Raw genomic sequence first — 17,658 nt, forward strand, 5'->3', positions numbered from 1 at the left:
TTTATTTATTTCCTTATCTTCGGTATACACCGTACAGACACATTTTAAAACTATATATTTCTTATTAATATCTTATATCTATGCTTGGAAACGTTAAAATCATACACTGAAGAAGCTTCGTTAAATCTGCGGCAACATCTTTCCAGTGGATTATTTTGTCCATATGAAGTACGGTGTCTAGGGATCCACAACAGAGTGGGGTTACGGAGAACACGAGGAGGCGCATACAAATTAACGCCCGAGAGAAGATCGGGACTGTCGATATTACCTGACAGCAAGTCGAAAACAAAAACTCTTTGCAGGAAGATACGGCGAGTCGCCAGAGTCTACAGACCGAGTAGCATACATCTATCGACATAAGGAGGCAACAAAACTGGATCATTCCATGGAAGTTTCCTGAGGGCGAATCGCACAAAACATCTTTGTATACGCTCTATTCGGTCAATTTGAACGGCATGGTATGGTGCCCACACTTGCACAGCATACTCCTGAACACTTCTGATCAGGGCACAGTAAAGTGCTTTTAGTGCGTAGAAATCGTCGAAGTCCGCCGTGTTCCGCTTTAAGAAGCCCAGCATTCCGAAAACTTTAGCAGTTATCGCGGTGATATGGTCGGAAAAGCTCAACTTCCTATCGAAGAGCACTCCCAAGTCTCGGATCGAGTCGACGCTTTCAATAGACCTTTCTCGTCCAACCTAACCCCCTTCTTTCTTATTTTTAATCGAAATATTACACATTTTTATTAATATTTCCGTTAAAATGAGACTTTTTAGAGCTATCGTGATTTTTTAATGATTTTTTAAAGTTTGAAAAATGCAAGAATGTTGAATATTTTTTTCACCTTTGCAAGAATGGTGAGACTCAAAAAGTGTGTTTGGGCAGCACTGGTTTGTATATTTTTTCTTGAGTTCTTGGCAACGCGGCAAATGAAGTGGTGAGTCGCGGTACAAAATTCATTGGCAATGTAAACAAAATAAAGTGAACCTCTCGCTGTAGAGCATTGCATGAAAATGTTTAACCTCACCTATTTGACAGTTCAGAGAGTTTGTTTACATGGTATTGAAATGTTTTGTTGATTCGATCATAGTATGAGAAACTTAGTTCGGTTCGATGCTAAATATTAACACCTTGTAAACTAGCTCGCTCAGTTGTAATTTGTCATCATCATGCAATGTTCCGTTAAATTTGACATTTCGACTTTTGTTGTACATGATTCGTTGAAGTGAGCCATTTCTAGGCAAACATTTGAAAAAGGCTTACTCCAAAATGCAAGTTGATAGTTGATGCAAAAAGGGAAATTAAAAGTATTTTTTTCTAATTTGATGCGAATTTGTTATAGGGGCCGTACACAAATGACGTAGCTTTTTTCAGCGATTTTTTACCCCTCCCTCCCCCCTCGTAGCATTTGGTCACAAAATTCTAACCTCCCCCTCGTAAAAAACGTAGCATTTACCTACCCCCTCCTCCTCGTCCCATGCAAAGCGCCCGGGAGATGAAAAAAAATACACATGTTTTTAAATTATTTTAAATACATGTCCTTTCAAAATTTTTGACGACTTTTATCAACATTTTCATTATAACAGCGAATTGCGTGCAAAATAAGCCCATTTCATGACAAATATAGTGTTGATAGTTTTGTTTTGAATTTAATATTTCAAGGGGAGCATGAAGACAAGTTCTCTCAGTTCACAATCGTGCAGCTGCCAATGATTATAAGAACCATTCGTTCATCTAAATTACTAAATTTTGCTTGGTTGAATTCGAAGTGAAAATTTAAGTCAGCTTCCAAACTAAGTCTACTAGTTAGCAATATTAGCTAACTAATGTACTGCCGCTCTACGCATAATTGTCCCATGTATATAGGGAATCCCATAGATCATGGGACAGTTATGCTTATAGCAGCAGTGTAGCAAGTCAAATCCGCATAAAAATCTTTTCGTATTTTTGCGATCTTGTAATTCCGCGAATCGTAAAATTTACCTCATGAAAAACCGCATCAAAAGTAACTTGTTTGAAGTTAAATTCATTTCTCTAGGGAATGGAGGATCATTAAATTGTTTTCTCTAAACAATGGGTTTTAAACTTAATGCTACGTCGCACAACTTCTGACCCTACACTCCCCCTCGTCACACTTCGTCACAAATTTGGTATACCCTCCCTACCCCCCAAAATGCTACGTCATTTATGTATGGCCCAATACATTCCTAGCGTCATCTACCCCTAGTTCTGTGCTCATATTAAATCCACATTTTGTGTGCAAACCCGAACAGAGTATTTCATACAAAAAACATGCACATGTTCGCCTGTGCAACCTCACCATTTCTCATTCTCACTCTAATCAAAACTAGCGTGGATTCTTTTTGCCTTGTGCGAATCGTTCTCGTGTACGCACCCGGTGTACGTACACGGATGCTTGAACTAGAGTTTTTACACCGTTCGCTTGGGTTCGAGGCGAACCTGTACATCGAGACGAAGCATGTTTAAGGTTGAATGCGTGCACGAAATTTTGTACACAGTTACAAACCTGTCGATGTTCATGGGAGATCTTGTTCCAAGAGCAGGTGCTCATGATAACTTTTGATCAAATTGCCTGAAACAGAAAATTTAGTAAGAATTATAAAGCTTAGACTTGTAGTTCTTCGATGAACCAAAAAAGAAAATAGAAAAGTTTTAATTTCGGAAAATGGCATCAAAAAAACTGAAAAAGCTTATATTTTAATGTTAAATTCGCTTACTTTTCTTCAAACTAATGTGGAGAATTTTTTTAATTCAGTTTTCCGTGGCTCATCGACTGGCTACACATATTATGCACTCTCATTAAAATATGAAGTCAATCAACTGAAAAGTTTTTGAGTTATCGCGTCTGCCAATTTGAAAAATGCGGTTTCATCAAATTAGATTTAACCTGAGACATGCAAATAACAAAAAATCGAACGTCAAATGCAGCCAGTCTATTTAAACTATGTGAAGCAGAAAGAGAGGCTATGTGAGACGAACTATAGAATAAACAGAAAAAAAAGAAAACATCTATCGGAAAGTCACGTTTCAGGATTCAACTTATTTTTTCTACCTTTTGGTGTAATATCAGGCCTCAAAAGAATTTGCTTGCGTTTGGTGTCCAAGTAGGAACAATATGCGCAATCATACGAAATAAAACTGTATCAAATTTTTAAATATTATAATGAATTTGACCAAAACTTTTTCTTAATGTTTACGTTTGGCAGTTAGACCCTCTTCAAATTTTTGGGTAGAATTTAGTTTAGTTGTTGCAACAATTTCATTTGGTTTGCTTTTTTGCTGAATCACAACGTTAGTCACAAAACATTTTGACCATCTTTGGTAATTGATGACCATTACAACCCATTCTAGGTCCACTCCAGTTGCAGCTGTTTCGTTCCATCCGGCACCGAGTCAACCGATGGTCCAGCCTGCGACGCGCTCGGCTGTTGTTACGTCAATGACAGCCACCAGCCAGGGACTTGGATTAAAGTCAAAAATATCAGGTACGCCAGGTTGTGTTGCTGCAATCGGTTTGCCGTCGGACATTGCCCTAACCAGAATATTCAGTGGTTCCGATTCGAAGGAGGCAGCCACAGAAGCACAGACTGCTTTGGTTAAGCAATACGCTCCGGCAGGACGATGCTCGTGGAAGATCACGCAGTTCCGGTCCTGTGCACAAGAACAGGCCGATTTGACCCTGTGCGAAGGTTTCAACGAGTCGCTCAGGCATTAGTAGCAGAGTCCTTGCACCTACAGCTTGTCGAGTGAGCAATTCCGACGAAACCACACCGTTCGCACCAAGTTGGATCACAATAATAAGTGCGACGTCGAGAAGAAGACTTCCCGAGAGCTACAAGCAATGCTACAAGATACCCTAGACCATACGTCCTGATTTCCCAGGACATGTCCTGGTTTTTCAGTGACTGTCCTGGTGCCCTGGGAAGTCAAAAGAAATACTTGATTTGTCCTGGTTTTTGTCCTGCAAGCCTAAATTATTTTTCTTAACTGGGCCTTCGCTTTATTTTCTCTAGTTCAGATTGCAGTTACGACCAGTGCTGTGCAATCTCACGATGGTCTTTGAATTGTGACGGTAAATATGAAGTGACCGTATCACCACAAAAATGACCGTTATTTCATTTCCATTTTCCTCGGATAGTGTTTCAGTTAACTATCTCTCACAGAAGCCGTGCGAGAGAGAACGCATTGAAATGATAGACAGATTGAGTACCATTTGTTTTGGATTGGTATGGTGAACTAAATATTATCAGTGTACTGTATTCAGGCAGCATGCGGTGCTTTGTTGATTTTTTCTCCACCTTTCAGTTTCTTTTATGCATAGCTTTTTTATGTGAAACCGCCTGTTTGTTAATTCTAGCTCGTTGTTTGTAATAAGATGACCGTCATAACCGTATTTATATTGTTAATAAAACGACGGTCAATTTCCCTTCCTCTCAATAATGATTCCAATGAGTGAGAGAATCAGAAGAGAACCGTCTGACTGTTGTCAATTCATTGGAATGAGAACCGTAACTCAAAAAAGCATCGCTTACTGCTTTAACTGCTAACCGTTTCATTCTCTTTTGTCTAGCTGGTTTGTCATCAGTACCGTGAGGGAGCTCAGCACTGGTTACGACCGATCGCAACCATAACTGCAGCGTAAACTCAACCTCAAGCAAAATACGACAAAGTTCTATACACTCGAATGCCTCAATTGTACCATCCGATGTCTTTTTTAGTCTCTCAAGTTTCTTCCCTTACACGGAAATTGAAAAGATAAAGAACGAAGAGTTCGTGCATAGCATATGAATGACTTGTACTGCCGTGAAAAGCATAACAATCCCATACGTATAGGAAGACTCTTGTGCGTATTACGGGAGTGTAATCCGTTATTAAGGTAATTTGAATTTCACAGCCGAACAAATCGAAATGGTTCCCGTTGTGAACCAATCTCTGGCCGCTATCAATGTCGATGAAACAATAATAACTAAAGATTCTTCCCGGATTAAATTGCCTTTCAATCCAAGATCCGAAGAATTCCTTTTGGTGCCTCTGAGAATACAAATTGCAGACGTATTGGTGACTTAACTTCTTTTAAGTTCTCTTTCCGGTGGCATTTTTTCGCCTTACTGCAAGTCCGCGAACATTTTTCCAATCTAACAAAGGGAAATGACGAAACAACAATAACTATCGTGGAATAATTTCACTGAGTGCTCTCTCTAGCTGGTGATTATGGACCCACTTCAGGGTCAATGCTAGCAGTACTTAATCCACTATTAACATAGCTTCACTGGACGCTGAACGTCGACTAACCTGCCGAGTCTAGCATCCTAGATAACAGGAAGTATGGAAGGTCGCGCTCAAACTGATATTATTTGCACCAACCTATCCGCTATGTTTCATATAACAATTGTTAAAATGGAGTAATTTGCAATCAACGGCAGCTTTGCAGCTGTTTCGATCCCAGTTCTCAGATCAAGAGATAATAATTGTCATTGGAGATTGGCAGCTACTTCTTTTTAAATAAAGAATGGCGCAGGGAAGCTACTTGACACCGTTGATGTTTCTACTTTACTTCAATGACGTGTGTTTAGTACGGATCTCCCCTTACCGGTCCTGCATAGATGATTTAAGAATATTTCATATCATCCGCTAAATTAATGATTATTCGCTGATGGTTATGTAACAAGAACTGCGTGTGTGTGAATCTGAAAAATGAGCTCGGCGATCGAATTCTCATGAAAGACTTTGGCTGAGCTGTGCCTGCCAGACTCCAGAACAGAGGTTTTGCTGCCGAGTCTCTGGCTACCAGCACCTAGAAGTTTTTAGCTGCCGAAAACCTGGGGAGAAGACACAATCGATTAAGAGGTGATGGAGGGCATTAGTCCCCCCTGTCCTGGTTTTTCACTCCCTTGATATGGTCACCCTATACAAGATTAAATAGCAGGGTGTTTTTAAAGTGACTATAGTATAACGTAGCGGATTGAGACAGATTTATCCCGCAGAATAAGATAGCAAAATTTCCCAAAAAGTAAGAGCTGACAGCCGAAGTGAAGAAACACACATCCTCTACAGAGGCAAGCAATAACGGAACGCAGTGTAATTCCTCACAATGAATTGCTCTCGTTAGATTAAATCCCAGGAAGTACAATTTTCATTGCATTATTTAGTCAACCGAAATTGAAGTCCTCAGTCGAGAGAGAGATCGATAGGGTAGCAGCAGCTAGGAATTATCTTTCGAAAGCTAGCAGCGGCCGTAACCAGAACCACCACCGATGCGGAAATCAAAAAGGCGCACAAAAAACGTGCTACGATGGCACCCAGATAAAAATCCACAAGAATCGTATCGACGGTTTAAGGAGATCTCCAAAGCATATAAAGTGCTGTCAGATGAGAAAAATCGTCGCATCTATGACCAGTACGACAAGGAGGGTCTGATGACCAACAGTTTCCGAGCGGCACTACCATAACACACGGCACCGGCGACACAGTTATATCCACTACATACTATCCTTCCGAAAAAGTGAATAAAATCTACTCTATCTAAGCAACAAACGTTTTGACTATGCAGTTTATCATTTGCTACCTAATTATTCCCTGCCAATTTGAACAAGACAATTGCAGATAGCTTTATTGCGGTGCCAAAATGATGCCAACTCGGGATGAAATATAACAAATAATTTCACCTTCCCAATATTCTTCCGGAATGTGCAATCCTCTCCATTCTTATCAATCCTTCAAACTCCTTATCGTCAGTACTGAGCACTGTTTTGCACTTGCCGGCTACATCAACGACAATGCGATAATCGGTGAAACTTTTGCTTCAATGTAACTTGAACACGAATAATAAATTGTTGAACTTGTTACCTATAAAATTCAGGAAAACTTCATCTAAAAAATGAGTTATCAATCGGGTCATATTGTTGGGACTTATCCCATGATCAAACAAACAACTGTGTACAAATCCTTATCCATCATTCAGAAATCAATCGTTTTATAAACCAAAGCTTGATCTTGTGATTCAGCATATGCCAACGGGGTTTCCATCCAGCGTCTATTGGTCAGTGTATGAACCAGGTTCCCAATGTTCCAATCCTTATCCTTCTTGAGCTGATTTCCTTCAAAGAGCATCGAAAGTGTTCACCCAAGTGGAATCAAAAATTTTGCAAGTCCATGTAAACAAACTCTCTGAACTGTCAGAATAGTTAGGTTATACACGTTCGTGCAGTGTTCTATGTTTTTGACAGGTATATGAATGAATTATTTTAGCATCAGTGATGCCAGGTCTATTTAAACAATAGCTTGCAGTAAAAATATAAAAGTCTGCAGATTTCCGCAAAAATCTTCAATAAATTTGACATAGAAATGTAGTGTGTTGATATTTTCAATGATCAGAAACGTTGAAGGCTGGGTAAAATTAGCTGGCTTAGGCTTTGTTCTGCTAAATATTCGTAATCTGCAAAAATCTGCAGCGAAACTGCAAAATCTGCACATTTAGTAATATATATGCAGATCTGGCCTCGTTTTAGTATTCCCCACAGGAAATTCATCCAAATGGTGTAAAAATACGGGGAAACAAGGCAAGATAGGTATTCAGAATATGGGGTTAAATGAGCAGCTCGCACAATTTTTGATTTTTTCAATAGTTAGAGGTACCAAATCATCGCGGCAATATTCAGTAAGGCATCGGGGATAAAAAAGGAACCATTCTAGCATATAAAATTTTTTGACGAGAAAGGTCTATTGTTCTTCCTTTTAGGCTGTATTCATAACGTCCTGGAGTAAGCAAGCGTCCGAAACTGATTACTTTGCATTTATTAACGTTGACTTCCATTCCGTTAAGCGTGCACCATTCTTGAATAGTACAGATATCTTCTTGAAGCACTACGGCGTCAAGTGCAGAAGCGATAGTTCGGAAGATTTTGAGATCGTCCGCGTACATCAATTTCCCACACTTGATCCGACTACAGATATCGTTAATAAACAGAATAAAAATAAGCGGGCCCAGATGACTGCCTTGCGGGACACCTGTGGGTGTTCTGAATGTGCTCGAGCGCGTGTTTTTATACTCACGAATGCCGAGCGATCGGAAAGATACGACTGCAACCAGTTAGTCAGCCAGGTGGGAAATCCCAAACGCTTTAATTTCAAGATTGCGATGTTGTGCGGTACTTTGTCGAAAGCTTTTGAGAAATCGACGTCAATTGCGTCCACCTGATGACGCTTCTCGACGGCAGGAAACAACTTAGAAGTGTAAGCCATCAGGTTAGAAGTTGTTGATCGTTTTGTGACAAACCCGTGTTGATACTCCGAGATAATGTGGGATGCAGCTGCATACGTGACGTTGTAGACTAGCTTTTCGAGAACTTTGGAGAGACAGTTTAATAATGAGATACCTCTGTAATCTTCGACGTTGTGAATATTTCCAGCCTTGTGAATGGGAACGATAGCAGCTTCTTTCCAGGCGATAGGAGAAATGCCTTAAGCGACAGAGCGTTTGAAAACGATGCACACCGGAAGAGACAGCACGTGGGCGCAGCTTTTTATAAATTGGGGCGAGAGATGATCGGGGCCAGGCCCTTTCGACGAATCAACAGCAGTCAGAGCCTTCAAGACGTCAGCTCGGCTTACAGTGGGACGGGGGAGATTTATGTTGTACGATGGTAATGTTTCCAAAAACTCTTCCGAAGGGACGGTATAGTCGCTTCTAAACACTCTGCGAAAGAAAAAAGCAAACAAATTTACGGTATCAGCTGGAGATTGCGCGCTTGCGTTTCCAAGGAAAACGTCAGTGGGAGTAATACCAGATCGTTTTCTGCTGCTAACGAATTTCCAAAATGTTGCGGGGTGATCGCGAAGGCTATTTTGCACATGATTCAAATACTCACGAAAAGCGGAATTCCGAGCCGTTTCGTATTGCAGTTTTATCCGTCGAAGAGTAACTTTGTTTTCGTCTGATTTATGGCAGAAATAACGCTTGCGTTGTTTTCGCAGTGCATTACGCAAACGGCGAATCTCAGCGTTCCACCATGGAAATTTGAAATCCACCCTCCTGTTGACTCGTTTCAGTGGAACCTTTAGGCGGAGTATGTCATATACTTTGCCATAAAACAGCGCGACTGCTTCGTCAAGCTCATTACAACACATTAAGTTGGTCCAGTCGACAGTGGCAATCAGTGCGGAGATTTCGTCAAAGTTGCAACGGTTAAAGTCAAAGTCAAGATCTTCAATCGAATGAAATGAATCATCTCCAGTGTTGGTACGTACATCTAGCCGTAGGACAAACGGTTTGTGGTGAGAATCGACTTTGAGAATAGCAGTCGGAGGTTCAAGCAGCTCTACGATATCCGTGTTGTTTACGACTGCAAGATCGAGGATCCTGCCGTTCACATTCGTCAATGAGCAGATCTGGTACAGACCGACTGCAACCATAGACTCCGTTACAGCTATTTCTTGTTCCGAAGGGGCATTAATAGGTAGGTAACATTTTAGATCATTATCGAGCGACCACTGAAGGCGTGGAAGGTTGTAGTCTCCAAAGACGAGAACAGTGTCGGTGCTGCCAGCATTATCTAGAATTGTTTGAACGGCATTAGCGTGCGCGTGATACAAACCCGGATCACTATTTGGCCTGAGATAAACACAGCTAATATATACAGATTGATTCGGGAGGGCGATACGCACGGCGATTTGCTCCAGGCGTTCAATTCCAGACAAGCTTAGCTGCGAGCCTACGAGGTTGTTCTTTACCGCTATTAGGACGCCACCGCCTCGACGCAGATGACTGGTTGTTGAGTTGCGGTCGCAGCGATATATTACGTAGTTTGACGAGAGCTCAGCGTTTAATATGTCTTCGCGCAGCCAGGTTTCCGTAAGGACAATGACGTCGTAGTCACTAGAAGAAAGCGCTAGATGGAATTCTTGTGTTTTCGTTCTCATTCCTCGCACGTTCTGGTAGTAAACGGAAAGAAACTGCTCGAAATGTGCGGTAACTTCGGGAACAGGCAATACAGGATGTGAAACAGGCGATGTAACTAGTTGGGAGGAGGGCGAAGAGCAGTAAGCAGTCATTGTTGCTGAGTCGGGCGCATTCGGTTTACAAAAACATTTCTGGAATCCGACTTCTCTTCAAACTCACGATAAGCAATGCCAACTGGCCATGTAGACGCCGTCATAGCCTTTTCTTTGAGATCCGTGGGCATGCCAACTTTGTAGGAGACAAAAAATTCAGCGTTCTAGGATCTCTGCCACGAGGGACCAACTTGACGACAGTGATGTCCGAATTTCCGAGTTTATCCGCAGCTAGCTTAGTGACGCTTTCATCAGGAACATCGGGCGAAATTCCTGACAGGTGCAATCAAAACTTTTTATCTTCACGATTCACAGCGATGGATGGTGTCAATGAACCGGCGGCATCAGTACCACGTAGCAGCTTAGAAGGATTGGAGCCTGTATCGCCGTTGTCTCTCTTTCTTTTAGCAGAATTAAAGGAAAATTGTCGCGGTCCAGGAATCGGCGTTTTTGGTACAGCGTCGATCAACGTTTTGAAGTTGGTCCGAATTTCTACCTTTAATTCCTCCAGTATGTCGTTGCGAATTGAATTTTTAAGTTCCTCGATCACCATTTGGTTTGCGGACTCAACGGACACTAATGCGTTACGAAAACGTGCTTTGTCCATGATATTTTTGCAGGTGTTACACATCCAAAATAAGTTAGACTTGTTAACAACAGCGGCAAATAATTCGTCGTTTAGTCCGCCACATTTTGCGCAAAATGACGAAGAGCAAAAACCGCCACATTTTACAGCATTACGACCATCGGAAAATTTATCAGTACAACTCTCACAAAATCCAGGCATTTTACGATATGCGGTAGTATAAGGGTTACTAGTTGAAATGCTCAGTAACAGATGGCGCCACTTACACTCTACAAGATGATGACAGGTATGTTTTTGGGTACGAAATTTACTTAGGTACAAGATCGAAGGAGCGCAAGAAAGTACTAACCAAAACAACTACGAATTACTTCTCACCTTTCTCGTTCTGGCACCTGGAGTTCAGGAAGGCGGACGACAACTAATGGATGTATATGTTCTGTCGGTTGGCAGAAATAAAACACAGCAGCGGCGATGATGTTTATTTCTGCTGGATGATGAATTAGCAAATTGATGGGCGGTATTTGGTCGTGTGTTATGTTGATATTTTGCTCAGGATGGTGACACTTTTGTAAACTGCGAGTGGAAGTGATGGTGGTGGAGTGGCGAGATGGCGGAGTGGCACGGTGACGGAGTGGCGAGATGGCGGAATGGCGTGGTGACAGAGTGGCGAGGTGGCGGTGTAGTGGTGGTATGGCGGTTGTGGCAAATCAGCAAACTGCTTCAGCTTGTCCAGAATACCTTGATATTGCGGTCCTACCTTGCGTGTGAGCAAAACACCGTCATTCGGCAAGTGAACACGGAGGCTGGATAACAAGGCAATAATTACAATGATATAAACAAAAATTGAGGAGCGCGGAAAACAAACTAAACTTTCACAAACAGTGTTGGGAACTCCTTCATACGTAACCATTTTATGCAGATCAACCGAAAATGGGACGTTTCATCAGGCAACACTGGTTATGTACCCATGTTAGATTCCTATGCGCGAATTCTGCAGAAACACAGTGCACCACGGAAAAAATTGTGCAAAAGTAGCTAAGAAAAGCCCGCCAACTATAACCGCAAACAGCACACCGTTATCTTATGCCATGCCCAGTGTCTCCTAGCCAACAACCGGCACCACTATCAAAGAAGCGAACGTATAGAGGACGGATGCGTTTGTCCGTGCGCTCGCATTTCTGTTTGACGCTTTAATGCTTTCTTCGCAAATACTTTGAATCGATTTCTCAATATTTTAGTGTATTACGTCCATTCAAGAAATAAAACTTATTTTTTAACTTGTACGCAAAGTAGACAACTCCCTCAAGAACGTTTGTTTAACTGTTACTGTTTTCATTGCTCTTCTATTCTTCGTGTACGCCCATCTTCCGGGTAAAAACGCGGGCCCCCAAATCAGGGATGCATGAAGCACAGCAAGAGAGCCTAACACGAGCTGAGCGGCCGCTTTGAACGAACCAAAAGCAATAAACACTGACACCGCTCGTGCTAGGTAACCTTCGTGCTCGAGCGGTAGGATTCGAAGAGCTAGCACAACGAGTTAGCACGATAAGCTAGCACCATGAGCTAGCTTGGTAAACTGGCACGAGCAAGCACGGTGAGCTAGCTCAGTGAGCTAGCACGTGTTAACTCAATGAGCTGGCGCGATAAGCTTGTCCGATGAGCTAGAACGCACCAGTAGTGTAAGCTATGGAACGAAACAATAGGAGCAAGAAATGTGCGTTTGTAAATGTGCTACAGGTTGCTGAAAAAACGATGACGGCATCATTACTCACACTAACGCGTTCTTTTTTTTATTCTGCTTTGCTATAGCTGAGCTATAGCTCCGTGCAGCGTGCTAGCTATCACCGTGCTAGCGAAAGCTCTCGCTCATCGGTGCTCGTGCTACTTGCTAACTCTAGCTCATCGGAAACCAGTGCAAGCACTAGCTCAATGAATTTAGCTCTGACACATTATGAGTCAGTGCGCAGCAATAGGACACGGAGCAGCACCGTTCTTGTGCATGCCTGCCCCAAATACGACCCGGCCCCAAGGCAATTGCCCTGGCTGTCCCCCTCCTCTCATCGGGCCTGTATGTCGTTGTAGACAGAGTCCAAAGGGTTGCCGGTTTGAATCCTGCCTCTGGGATTTTTTTCACATAATTGCTTTCGCTTAACTCACAATTTCGATTTGTTTTCCCCGTTGGATATCACCAAAAAGTCTCGAATACATAATGGAAAAGAATTGTATTAGAAAATTCCCCCCGTTAGCTTGACGTAACTTTGTGCTTATAAGTGATCAATTCAGTATCTTTACCAGATTTAAAGTAAATATTACATATTTACATGAGCTGCCAATGAGGTACATTCATCTGTGTGTACTGGAACGATTTTGAAAATCGTAGTTTGCAACAACAACAACAACAACAACAACAGAAGCGAGATGGGGAATTGCTCTTTTACACCATGTACATGAGCCGCGGCGGCAAGGTTCAAATCATTACGAAATGAAGTATAATACACTTAAAGCTGTTAGTGCGAATGCGGCAATTTTTACTATTTTCTAAATGAAATACCGAAATAACAGTACACGTATATTAGAGTGGCTCGCGGTTGCTTGGGAAAACTTCAAAAGGATTTAAACTAGCTAGCACAGCACCTTTTTGAGTTCGTTTTGTGGTCCCAAATGCATGTGCAAAATTTGGTGGCGGTTGGTCGCTTCCCGAATTTGCGCATTGCGTTCAAAGTTTATATGGGAGTTTATATGGGAAAATCAATTATTTTGTATTTACGTTAATAAAGATCGCTATTTCATTCAATATGAAAAACCAACTTTATAAAACTATAAGTCAAACCTTGTTTAACAACTTTGCCAAAGACGGTAACTAACTACGAGTTTTCAAAAAATAATTATAACGATTTTCAAACTTATTATTATTTATTATTTTTTCCAACATTGCCAGTGCACCACCGACATCGATATTTAGAGACTTGTTACCTATGAATGAAATGTTCAGAATGAATTGCTGAATAACATAGACGTAGTCAAAAAATGAAAAGAAGAGGAGAAGAGTTGTGCACTCCCCAGTCTCCTTTTTTGGATTGTTTTGTATAAGACAAAGAATCATTACGTCCTTGTAAATGTGAACGACTGTACTTTCTGAATCAGTCTTCCCATATGCACATCGCACATAATGTTCGCTCTGGTTCTGTGCTCATATTAAACCCACACTTCGTGTACGAACTCAAAAACGCTATTTCGTACCTAAACATGTTCGCCTGCACAACTGAACCCCATGTACGTACACGGTGTGCGTACACATCGGTTCGTGGCACCAGTTTTCTCTTTCTCACTCTCATCGTCACTAACGCTGACTCTTTTTGCCATGTGCGAATGGTTCTCGTGTAAGCACCCGGTGTACGTACAAGGATGTTTGAACTAGAGTTTGCACATCGTTCGCTTGAGTTCGATGTTCGAGGCGAACTTGTACATCGAGACGAAGCATGTTTGAAGTTGAACACGTGCACGAAATTTTGTACACAGGTACAAAATTGTCCGTGATCATGGGAAGTCTGTTCTTAATATTTCGATGGACCCAAATGTGAATCTTACTACAATCGTTGCTTTGGGTAGTAACATTTACAACATTTAGGATTTACATCTAAAAACTTATGTGTTGCTTTTGCTTGAGGCTAAAGCTAGCCAAATCCATATAAACAACAAATAGTGCTCAATGTTTTTAAACTATTTTTTTCTAATCTATTTTTAAGCAAGATTTGTCAAGTCAATAGCCTAGACATATACATACTTTTCAGATGATCTCTATACCAGGAAAATGATTCCTGGCTCTGAAAGTATTAATCTGATAATACACTTGAAAATAAATTAAAATATTTAATTAACTTTATCAGCATTAGTTCAATTTCTTCATATTTATTAACGGTTAAGGTGAATGGGCATATCACTGGCTAACCCACTGCATGTCAATGAACCTTGCATATTATAGCATCGCTTCATCTCGTAGTGATGCTGTATCGATAATTGTGTACTAATTAAAAACAACAAACAGCAGAATCAATCGATGTGAAGAGAAAAAAATAAATGAACCGTTCGCTGCGAAGAAGAGTTCTCAGAAAAGGCTGATGATGTATGACTGCCGGTTATTTCAATGAGAAAACTAGCAGAGATGTGATGAGCCAATTAAAGCAAAACAATACATAGCGGAATTTAATATCAATAAGTTTGAGACTGAAAAGCTTTAACGAAGATACACCACCAACCTAAGGGAAGGATGGCTAAGACTGACCGCGCCTGGTAAATAAGATGTGCACCCAACAGTATAGTTATTGTTCCTGATGCCTACTAAAATCTCCTGAACATTTCAGCCTATTTTTGTTTATAAACGAATGCAAATCATTTCAGCCTATTTAATGCACAGGTAAGCGGCTCAGCGTTTGCAAAGGGAAAAGTAAATCAAATAGGCTTTACATCAACATCAAATAACAGCTACCGAGATTATTTTCCATTCCCATAGTACAGGTATACTTCAATTTAACATACATTTTCCGATTCAATCATGTACGTTAAATCGAATTTTATGTTAAATCGAAACACAAAAGAAATATTTGTTTTCGAATAGAATTATTTTTTTTTTTGTTCATCATACGAAATATTTACGAGGATATTACTGATTGTATCCACCTAACAGTGATATAGAAGCCACATTCACAATTAAACAATTAGATTGCTCTTCTGAACATAAACAACATATTTAGCTTAACCTTGCCAAGTATTCGCCAATTCTAACAGATATTCATATCATAAAGTTCGTCGCAAAATTTTCTAAGAATTCGGGATAACTTATAAGAATAGTGTTATTAGCAGTACAGTATTAGTTAAATTTTTTCACTAGATTCAACATCAACAAAGTGATTAACCATTGTGTGCCTGAAGAGCACAATGCCTAACTTTGGTAAGTAAGAAAATTTGTGTTTCTATTTTGTCTCATCTTTACCTTGGTAGACAAATCTGTGCGTCAGATAATCGCAGAATTTAAAAAGAGTACACTACTTGAGTTCACGAGCAAACGAATAGTCACGAAGTTTTGTAAGCACAGGAGTTCTACTTGCTGAAAAAACAAGCCATTGTAGCGCTGTAGTTCTCCTTAAAGAAAAGTTTGATTAAATCATTTTGTACACGACAGATACATTTTAATTACAATACAAAAAATATTTAAAATTTTTTGTTTAATCCTTATGTATATGGAGGTGAAATTCGCTAGAATGTTGATGTCACTATTATCGATCTCCAAAGTAGCCGCGTAGCATGTAATGGCTAAAGCCAAGAATTGGTCCACTTGTTTCCTGCTCCCACGTTGTAAAAGGCGACAAAGACGGAAATCTTCTTCTCATTTTATTAGATCTATCTCCCTTTTCATTTATTGGATCCATCTCCTAGATTTCTATTTGAACGTGAACCTTTATTATGGTACTCCTGGGGACCATATATCCAGAGTCTTCGATCATCTTGAATCGTACGCAAATGCCAGTACAGTTTATTCGAATCCCAATCTTTACTACCGACCATTCTCTACCCGTTGCAGTTGTTGAGAGTGATATATACAGATATACAGAATACGCAGTAATATAAAAAGAATATAATCACAATCAGTGTCGGACTAACATTGCTTTTGTGTGCTTCCTCTGTTTACATTAAGTAATGACCAGCACCGGTATTGATAAATAAATACCGTGAGCTTACCAGGAGTCCTACATTGAATCTTCCTCATTATCGTCTTTTGCATTTTTTTTTTTTGCAAGAGGAGTCGATCGATAACGAAGTTTTTTTGAAAAATGTCCACATGCACTGAGAAATTCACCTGTTCAATGCAGCCTGAGAAAAGATATTATCTTAAGCAGGAATCAAGCTTACGTCCTTTCAAGCTCTAGTTGGGTGCGTTAACCACTCCACCATCGAGGAACTGTAATGACTCCATTACAAATTTCCAACAGTTTCGTAATAACCGCTACAGCCCCAATGCCTATTAGTGGGACTCACCGTCCGCCAATATCTCGTCACCGCCCTATACATTCCATCAACCATATCTTTCCAGTTATCTATCTTACACATAAAAACCCATAAAACTATTATCATGAAATAACTTGAACCACAAATTCGTGTATTCATTTTGTTGTGCGGTATCAAAATAAGAATGTTTTTGTATCTCAGAATCTTAAACATAATCTAGCGAAAAAACGAAAATAAATTATGTTTCTTTAAGCATTGGAAGCGGATCATAGTATAAAATTGAAATTGATTCTTAACATTTCGTTTTAGTAACATTGATAATGAAAAAAAAATTAAAAAATTTTGCATGTGTGTTAAATCGAGGCAAAAATAACGTTAAATCGAAATATGTTAAATCGAGGGTATGTTAAATCGTGAGTATGTTAAATCGAGGTATACCTGTACTATCGTAGGTGGCAGAGATGGGAAAAAGCAGACCAGAACGTGCCAACTGTCGGTAAACGATTTAGTACCGGTCGGTCTGCTGTGGCTTTTGCAAGACTTACATATTTCCAGAACGTACAGAACAAAAGATGGACTAAAGTCAAAACTTCATCGTTTCGGTTCAAATAAGAACTCGTTTTTAATATTAAAACATGAAAAATGAACATTCACTAATTCATTAAGGTTTCTCGAAAATATTTATTTTATCTAAACTTTTCTTAAAATTTTTGTTTGAAAATTGTCGTACGCTGAATCGTTTTTGAAATTAAAACTTATAAAGAAAACCTTTATTACTCATTAGGGTGGCTCAAAAATAACCTCGTCGTTAAGGTTCACAATGCTTTTAAAGAAATTTGTGCTCTGCATTCATTTTTGGATAATCAAATAGATTTAAAATTAACTATACTACTTGGAGTGGTTCAAAAATATGTATTTCGTCTTTACGGGTCAAATAATTGTTTCAATTGCAATTACGGTACGGTGATTTTACTGATCAAATAAGAAGTGTTTGATTTAGT

At 40.1% G+C, this 17,658-nt stretch overlaps 2 protein-coding genes across 2 annotated transcripts in view; one reads left to right on the top strand and one right to left on the bottom strand.

Annotated features, from left to right (window-relative positions):
• The window catches only part of LOC131679013 (tyrosine-protein kinase Mer), a 424,032-nt gene that overhangs the window by 347,884 nt on the left and 58,490 nt on the right, over positions 1 to 17,658 (bottom strand). The window lies entirely within an intron of this gene.
• Positions 3,458 to 3,733, top strand: LOC131679627 (coiled-coil-helix-coiled-coil-helix domain-containing protein 2-like). The gene has a single exon (XM_058960360.1). It carries the CDS (start codon positions 3,458 to 3,460, stop codon positions 3,731 to 3,733), a length of 276 nt encoding a protein of 91 aa, XP_058816343.1.

The sequence above is a fragment of the Topomyia yanbarensis genome, chromosome 2, assembly GCF_030247195.1.
Source record: "Topomyia yanbarensis strain Yona2022 chromosome 2, ASM3024719v1, whole genome shotgun sequence".
Lineage (NCBI taxonomy): Eukaryota > Metazoa > Arthropoda > Insecta > Diptera > Culicidae > Topomyia > Topomyia yanbarensis.

What these genes read in the sequence shown, in the direction of transcription:
- LOC131679627 (XM_058960360.1), top strand. Translation starts at nt 3,458, where the DNA reads ATGACAGCCACCAGCCAGGGACTTGGATTAAAGTCAAAAATATCAGGT.